This window comes from Scleropages formosus, chromosome 20 (genome assembly GCF_900964775.1).
Source record: "Scleropages formosus chromosome 20, fSclFor1.1, whole genome shotgun sequence".
In the NCBI taxonomy this organism is placed as follows: Eukaryota; Metazoa; Chordata; class Actinopteri; order Osteoglossiformes; family Osteoglossidae; genus Scleropages; species Scleropages formosus.
In genome coordinates this window covers 17402344-17410572 of record NC_041825.1, presented here as the reverse complement: position 1 = coordinate 17410572, position 8229 = coordinate 17402344, and the positions used below count along the sequence as shown (strand labels likewise).

Here is an 8229-nt window from a genome sequence, read left to right as displayed (position 1 = left end):
TACAGTGCGCAGAGAACGATTTCTTTAGAAATAATTGTTTTTATTCCAGTAAAGAATGGCTAGATATTATTAATTCATTATGTTGCTGCTTTCTATAAACTGAAATAGAACGCTTGGTTTACGCGCTCAGCTTAAAACTTTGTTCCGCTTTATACAGCTGAGTAAACGTTACCCTATCAATTCGGAGTAGGAGCCGTGACCAACGGAACAACAGTAATAGCGGGGAAACCGAACCCGAGTCCTTTCAGTACAAGTGTACGTTGCATTTTGTGGTCGCCTGGTAATATTTCACTTTTTGACATGACACTAGTAGAGACACAGTTTTACAGTATCTCATGCGCTGCATTTCAAAAATGGATCAGAAAAATGTACAAATGCAATTAAAAATATGAGCGAGGTACAGTTAAGACACCGCTGATGTGTCTTGGGGTGTACAGATCCTTTCGGAACAATATTACTGCTAAAAATCATCCATTCATCGTTGACCCTGCGCCGTTCGCAAAGCCGATTATAAAAAAGACTCTTTTTTTAAAGATTCGGGATTAAAAGGAATTACTGTATACGGTATATGGTAATGTCATTTCACGAGTGAGTAAGAACCGGGTCGTAACATTTTAGCGCTGACTATTATCCTTCCCTTAACGCCACTAACTGAAGCCCTCTAAAGACAAATGCGTGCAGGGATCAGTACCAGTAAAGCTAATACTTCCTAGGCAGAGCTCCCAGAATTTCCAGCGGAACCGTTTGTCATAATTTTTGCCTCCTTTCGGGCCGTCATCGGGTTCGAAGATCATACGTAACATGCCAAACCGGCCCTATTCGGGTCGGCCGGCGCCGAGCCCGGCTCCGAGAAGCGACCGGTCAGCGGGAAGAGCCCCGGCAAGTACAGCGATCATGGAGACGAGCTCTCACCACAGGCACCGCCTGCCACCGCAGAGAAGATCCAGGCGAGCTGAAGGCGCTTTGCCACGCTCATCATTTTCAACACCCCGGAGAGCAGCAGGAGCACACGGCCATACGAGGCGCTCTGGGACCGCACTGCAGAACCTCACAGCTGGTCCTCTGGCCACGGAGCGTGAAGCGCATCCGCTGCATCATCCGCCCTCTCCTCTTTCCCAGCATCTTTATTCTTCCACGGTCCTTCTATCGTCTTCGCTTCCGTTCGGACATCCTCTCCGCTTTTCCGCGACCCTCGCAGATTCCGCCGCCGTCCGCTCGCACGACTCGACTCACCTCGGCCCGTTTCCCGTTTCCCCTTCCTCTCCTTTCCGTTCGCCGTGCCCCCGAACGCCCAGCTCTGCCCTCTACCTCCCGATGACCTTTCAGCACCAGGGGCCCTGTGCTTCGCAACCCTTCTCTTCTTCTCCTGGAAACATTTTGGCACTTTGACGACCTTTATTCTCACAGCAGCAAACACGAGAGAGCAGCGGCTGCTCCCTCATTTACATGTTAAAAATGGTCCCCATCTCCACCCCCTCCACAAACACCTCGCCCTCACCCTCCGTTAAGTGACGCCTTCCTTTAAAGGCACGAAAAAGTCAAAAGTACTTCAAATAAAGGACATCGTTTGTGCCCGGCCAGGAAACTATGGCAGCGCACCCTTTGTTGTGTAAATTTTGGCACAACACAGTGCAGAGGGATGAGTATGTACATAAAACGCTTTTGTCCTCAGGTGAAGGTCCCGCGTCACTTCGGCATCCGTTCCGATGCAAACACACTTTGGGTCGTGCACACTGGAAAAGTTATTCCCGCACTAAGCACTTCAGATCTGAAAAGCCTTCAAAACATGCCGTTGGAATGCAGAAACTGTAAAAGTCCTAAAAGTGGCTCCCTAAGACATTATTGCCTTTTCTGAGGAAGGTGAAGAGTAGAGCAGTGGTCCTAAGACGAGAGTTCCCTTTGGTCAGCTGTGAATTTTATTTTACCTTCATCAAAGGACTGGGAGGTAGTATAGCAGTTTGGGGTACGGCTGTAGAGGTCAAAGATCCTTCGAAGGGCTCGGGTTCAAACCTCACCTGCTGCGGGGGTACCCTTGACCTATGTGTTCACCCTAAATTCGTGCAGTGGCTTGTTTTGTGTCCTACACTCATTCACACAATGATATTGTAAGTTGTTGGGGGTGCGGTGGTGCAGCAGGTTTGGCTGGGTCTGGGGTTCGAGTCCCGCTTGGGGTGCCTTGCGGCGGACTGGCGTCCCGTCCTGGGTGCGTCCCCTCCCCCTCCGGCCTTGCGCCCTGTGTTGCCGGGTTAGGCTCCGGTTTGCCGCGACCCCACTCGGGACGAGTGGTTTCTGACAATGTGTGTGTGTGTGCATTGTAAGTTGTTCGGCAGACGGCTGTTGCTATGTTAATAATTCAAAACTGATGAAAGACAGAACTTACGAAGACAGGAAGTGCATAAAGGAGCAATCGGTGCGTTTCTGGCTTTAATCGGGCCGCAGCAGTGTCCATCATGCCAAACAGTCAGCAACAGAGGCTTGCCTTGCGCACACACCGCCATCAGAGTGTGTTAAACCCTCGGTGACTCACACGTTCGAGTTCACAGCAAGACTAGAGCTCCACGGAGGAGGTGCCGTACCGTCGTACCCGCTTCATCTGACCTGTGGTGAACGGGTCAAACTGTAGTAAAACTGCAGTAATGTGAACTGATATTTAGCTGTGTAAGAGTATTGCTGTAAGTCCCAGACACCGGAGGTTCGAGAAAGTACTGCAGCGCTCCATTCCTGAACAGATCCTTCCGCTAAATATCAGCCTATTGTCTGCTGCTACTGCTGCTGCTGTCATTGTGTCTGCTGTCACTGAGCACAATGCAGGGATGGAGCTTCAGAGGCCTGGACTCCTCGAGTTTATCTTCCGCGTACGGTACAGTGCGAAAATGATCTCTTCACGCTGACGGGCAGGTGACTCCCCGCCTGTAACAAAGCTGTCGCTGTGATTTTTTCAAATTTCAAATTTCTAAAGACTCTGATTATTTGGTTTCTTTGGTTTCTCTGGACTATATTTTGAACGCGTGAGTACGTTCGCAGGTCAAACCTGTTTCAGATGCTGAAGATGAGTCTTGCTTCAACTGTTTAAAACAAGTGTAAAGGTTTTTTCTGAGTGGGGAGGGCTTAAAAATACCAGAAAGCACAGCAATGGTGAAACTGGTCTCCATGGTGATGAGGCCTAATTAAAAAGCCTCCACCTCCTCCATGCATTCTTATTCTCCAGCAGGCCTGAATGGAAAGGACCTCAATAGGAGCACTGACATACTGCCTCGCAAACAGTGCCTAGACGGGAATGGATGAGGGACAAAAGTGCAATTAGTTCCCGTGCCAATACCCGGGAGTCTTCACTTCCAACAATGCGCTCATAATTTTTACTGCTTACGCTGGAGTTAAAACGCCCGTTGCCCTAAAAAAAAAAAACTGCAAACGGTGGTGTAATCATATAGCATTCTACCATCCGATTTGGCGAACACATCAGTACTCCTTAGTTTTTTTCAGGAATTATTGCAATTATTACCATTTATAACAAATTTATTACGTGTAAATATGTCCACGGCACGAGGTCCCCTGCAAGTGCTGCTGCTAGAAAATATCCCCTTTGTTAATTGGCCACAAATACATCCAGTACATGCGCTCTGTTAATAAATTGACGTCCATTGGCGGGTTCTGTTAATTGCTGGCAGTGAGAAAGCTACTGGATGCGTAAGCTACCCACATATAGAGGTTTACATCACTTTATTAATTCTCTGAAACACTTGCTCCTTCCATTAACAGCGCTAGTATTAAGTTATAGTTCACTGTATGCATAATTAATACGGCTTATAAATGGAGAGTTTGAGAAATCGATGTTCAAGTTAAAAATAGACCGCTGGAATTCAGACTTAGGTAAAATTGCATGATTAAAAAGTAAACCGTGGAAGGAGCGGAGAGGCGGTGACCGGGCTTCCCTCTGCGGAGGGTTTTCTCCTGTCCCACCAGGCTGGAGCTCATCGCTCGCTCTGGGACCACCTGTCTGGTGTAGAGGGGTCTCACAGCAGCCCATGAGCCTCTGTGGAGCAGATCGGCTCTGGATCACTGGCGCCCCCCAGTGGACAGGCAGATATATGTGTTATGTAAGGGCACATCATGCATTTAAGAACACAGCTACTCGTAAGTACAGTATGTGGTGTGCGGGGTGTGCGGTCTGTGCGGGCTGTGCGCGCTGTTCGGAAGCGCTGTGGCGCCCCTGCCGCACAGCACCCCCTGCTGGTCCAGAGGCGGAACAACGACCCTTTAGTGTGTCGTTGAGCCTCGGTCTTACGAAACTGTTCCGAACGTTTCATAATTGGTAGAGCAAGAAAGTATTAAGATGGTGAGGTGGAGGTTTAAACAGAAGTCAAAATGAAGCTGATGCTGAAGTACGAAAAGTTGAAAATGCAGCATTGTTTCAGTAGGTACAGGATCATGCATAGGTCATATCCCGCATCATGTCCAATCCAATGAATGAATTACTTTGGAGTTTCGCCAAATACATGTAAATCGTATTAATTCAGCGAATATTCTCATATTATATATTGCTGCTCATAAGTAGATCCACGTTTTATACAGTATATGTCCTCTGTTACTTAAATTAATGAACCATTTTTCTCGTTTGGATTCAAACCTGAGGCTGAGGTGAAGCGACGTTATAGTCACACATGCTGCAACAGAATGCAGTTCTGCAGACTGCAAATGAAACAGAGCGCAGTTTAATTGTTCTAAATTTATATTACTAATTGGAGGAAGTTTGCAAGAACACAAAAAAGACGGATATGAAATACAACAGACTCACCGTCTTAGAGAATTAAAAGTAATTCTGGAGGATGCGGGCATCGATCCCGCTACCTCTCGCATGCTAAGCGAGCGCTCTACCATTTGAGCTAATCCCCCTTTCGGCGTAAGGCTTTAGACATATTTTATATATATATTTCAATTTCTGTCTGTTGGTAGTTCATTGTTAAGGATTCTTCGATATCTTTTTCGCTTTTTAAAGTGTTATCACAATTAGAAAAAAGCTGCAATGAAAATAAACCTTTCTGAAGAAGCTATATATGCTAATAAGGTCATTGTATAAGCCAATGAGAGTCCGCTATTTATAAAACAACGCCCCTTCCTACGTAAATACAGGAAGCGAGTAGTGTCACGAGGAGGATCGTAATATCGGCGGACTTTTCAGTCATTTCACTACGTGTTTCTGAAAGTTTTGTCGGTGTGTCTTTAGACGGACTGTGAGCTACGTGACATTTTTCGCAGCGTTTTTAAATTTATATCAAGTAACGACAGAGTGGAAAAAAAAATCCTGCGAGACAGCTTGCAGCTGAGTTGCTTGCTTAGGAAAACTAACTAGTCTAGCTAGAACTAACTAAGCTACTAACACACACAGCCATGGCCGCAAGCAGCAGTAGCCGTAACCCTGTGCCCAGTGTGGGCGACCTCGTCCAGCAGGCTCGGCGGGCCTTCCAGCACACGTTCGGAGGAGAGGAGCCCCGGGTATCCGTGTGCGCCCCCGGCAGGGTGAACCTCATAGGGGAGCACACCGATTACAACCAGGGATTCGTTCTACCCATGGTAACTACCACCTTTTTTACTGCTTTTATTAAATCCCGCTGCTCCGTAAACTGCAAATCATGCAAAGTGTCAGTGACTGGGGGCTAAAAGAGCAGTAAATCCTTCCAGTACGGAAGGAAGGGTGCGCTAAGCGGCAGTCAGTCAGTGCCCCCGCGTCGGAGTCGAGCGAGTGTTGGTGAACATCCGAGTGCGTCTCGCGCCAGGCAGGATACGGAAGTGCTCTGTCGTCACCTTCTTCCACGCCCATCTTAGTTCATGTGGGAGGAAAGCCAAGCGAACACGGAGGACACGTGACAGCCCCGTACGTACTGAGCTGGGTTAGAATCCTGAGGCTAGGAGACGGCAGCACTGCCTGCTGCGCCACTGTGCTACAGCTCTACCACAGTTTAGCAAGCATGTGTTTTCCCCCTAAGTAACGTAAGGTAACAGTATGGTGTTATGGTACATTCTTTCTCCCAGAATTAATAATACATGAATGAATTTCCCCAGGGTATAGAACTTTTTGTGGTGCGATTCAAAGCTTAACCCACAGGTGTTATTTAAAAAGAAAAAAGACAGCACAGTTTTGTCAGCATACAATATTTTGATTACATTTACAGGCGTTGCCCCTTGTGACTGTAATGGTGGGCAGTAAAAACCCCGACCAGAATGTTTCCATCGTCACGCTGACAGAAAGTGTGGAAGAGCCCAGGCGAGTGGACTTTGTTCTGCCACAAAACAAAGAGACTATATCTCCTGGGCAACCTGGCTGGGCTAATTACATAAAAGGAGTGTTGCGCCACTATAGAGGTAATGCAGCTCCCATTTTCTCCTGGATGCAAAGTTTTCATGTGTAAGAATGCTGTGTGGTAATGCTGATCTTCCCTTCGCAGCTGGACCCCTTCCAGGTTTCCGAGCTGTAGTGACTAGCGCCGTGCCCCTTGGCGGGGGGCTCTCTAGTTCGGCCTCGCTGGAAGTTGCGACGTACACGTTCCTGCAGCAGCTTTGCCCAGGTGAGAATGAAGCGAGAGCCCGGTGTTTGCTCGCCACTGTCAGATGCGGGCAGGAAACAGACCACTCCCTGCTCTGCCCACAGATGACGGAGACAAGGTGGCGAAGGCAGTGGCTTGTCAGCAGGCTGAGCATACCCATGCTGGAGTGCCCTGTGGAATCATGGACCAGTTTGTGTCTGTACTGGGCAAGGAGGGCCATGCCCTCCTAATCGACTGCAGGTGCAGGCCGGCCCACAAGCATGCGATCAAATCTGAAACTATGCATTTGCGTTTTAAACACATCGCTTTCGTTAATTGTTTTGTCACATTCTTTCTCGCTCCTCCAGATCGCTAGAGAGCACATTGGTGCCACTGAAGGATCCCAACCTGGTGATCCTCATTACCAATTCGAACGTGCGGCATTCGCTTACAGGCAGCGAGTATCCCACTCGGAGAAGGCAGTGTGAAGAGGCCGCTTCTATCCTGGGGAAGGACAGCCTGAGGGAGGCTACACTGCAGGACCTACAGAGTGAGGAATTGAAAGTTAAAGGACAATACTGGGGGACCTCAGCATAATGGAGAGATGTGGCTTAAATTATGAAGGGAAATTAAAATATAGTCGGCACCTAGAATAAGTTTCTCGTAAAAGCATTAGTATAGTAATTATTGATACTAATTTTTCCTTATTCTTTCTGGAGATACTTGAAATTTAATTCCTTTTCTGTGGCTGCAGATGCCAAAGATCAACTGGAAAGTGTGACTTTCCGCCGAGCACGTCATGTAATTGAGGAAATTGAGCGCACCGTACAAGCGGCAGAAGCACTGAAGCGTGGAGATTACCGGGAATTTGGCAAACTGATGATTGCTAGCCACAACTCACTCAGGTGACAGTACAAGACAGTTTATATTACATGAGATATTACTGGCTCAAAGAAATGAATGGAGAACAAAGAAAATTTGCTGTGTCCCATCATTCATAAATATGTTTTGAGTTTACTCATTTGTACAGCTTAGTTGTTTATAAAGTTACATGTCGTATGCTACATATTTTGCTCAGAATGTTATATTTCCTGGTCATAGGCCGACTCGGGTGTAATATACGGAATTCTCAAGAATGAAAACGTGGAATTACCCAGAGTGATGTGTATGGTTTGTGATTCAGTCTTTTGTACCGTTTGAACATTTCCAGGGACTATTATGAAGTGAGCTGCAAAGAACTAGATGAACTTGTTTCTGCAGCTTTGGAAGTGGAGGGGGTGTACGGAAGTCGCATGACGGGAGGGGGATTCGGTGGCTGTACAGTCACCTTGCTGGAGGCTGATGCAGTAAACGGAGCTATCCAGCACATCACGGTGAGTGCGAATCGTGTGGCGCTTTGGTTCAGTCTCCCAGTTTGTGAATTTGATGTCATTGTAAAACTAAATGGATTAAGCTTTGTTTTTGCCTTGGCAGGAGCAGTACAGTGGATCCCCCACCTTCTACATCACTACTCCATCCGATGGAGCACGGGTCCTTTGACAATCAAACGTACTCATGCAGTGTTTTCCCACAATATTTTTTGTTCTATTTCAGAATCTTAAATATGTCCACATGTGTAATGTGCTCATGTTAATCTTGTGCTGTTAAATCAATATGGGTACAATTAAAGTTGTATTTCAGTGTTCAGATGTAGCGTTCTTTAGAAAAT

General features: G+C 47.1%; 1 protein-coding gene and 1 non-coding gene across 4 annotated transcripts; one reads left to right on the top strand and one right to left on the bottom strand.

The window, feature by feature from the left end:
- Positions 1 to 4820: 4820 nt before the first annotated feature.
- Positions 4821 to 4893, bottom strand: trnaa-agc (transfer RNA alanine (anticodon AGC)). Its single transcript has one exon. It is a non-coding gene; the product is annotated as a tRNA-Ala (tRNA).
- Positions 4894 to 5150: 257 nt separating this feature from the next.
- galk1 (galactokinase 1) lies at positions 5151 to 8205 on the top strand. 3 transcript variants are annotated; one of them, XM_018761686.2, is made up of 8 exons: positions 5151 to 5571; positions 6171 to 6360; positions 6444 to 6563; positions 6647 to 6782; positions 6890 to 7071; positions 7276 to 7426; positions 7782 to 7894; positions 7995 to 8205. In XM_018761686.2, the coding sequence occupies exons 1-7, from the start codon at positions 5389 to 5391 to the stop codon at positions 7861 to 7863; spliced, it is 1044 nt and encodes a 347-aa protein (XP_018617202.1). In that variant the 5' UTR covers positions 5151 to 5388; the 3' UTR covers positions 7864 to 7894; positions 7995 to 8205. The 3 variants fall into 3 exon arrangements, with proteins under 3 accessions (XP_018617202.1, XP_018617201.1, XP_018617203.1); XM_018761685.2 differs by having other exon boundaries at positions 7732 to 7894; XM_018761687.2 differs by lacking the exons at positions 7782 to 7894; positions 7995 to 8205 and adding an exon at positions 7623 to 7651.
- Positions 8206 to 8229: the final 24 nt, after the last annotated feature.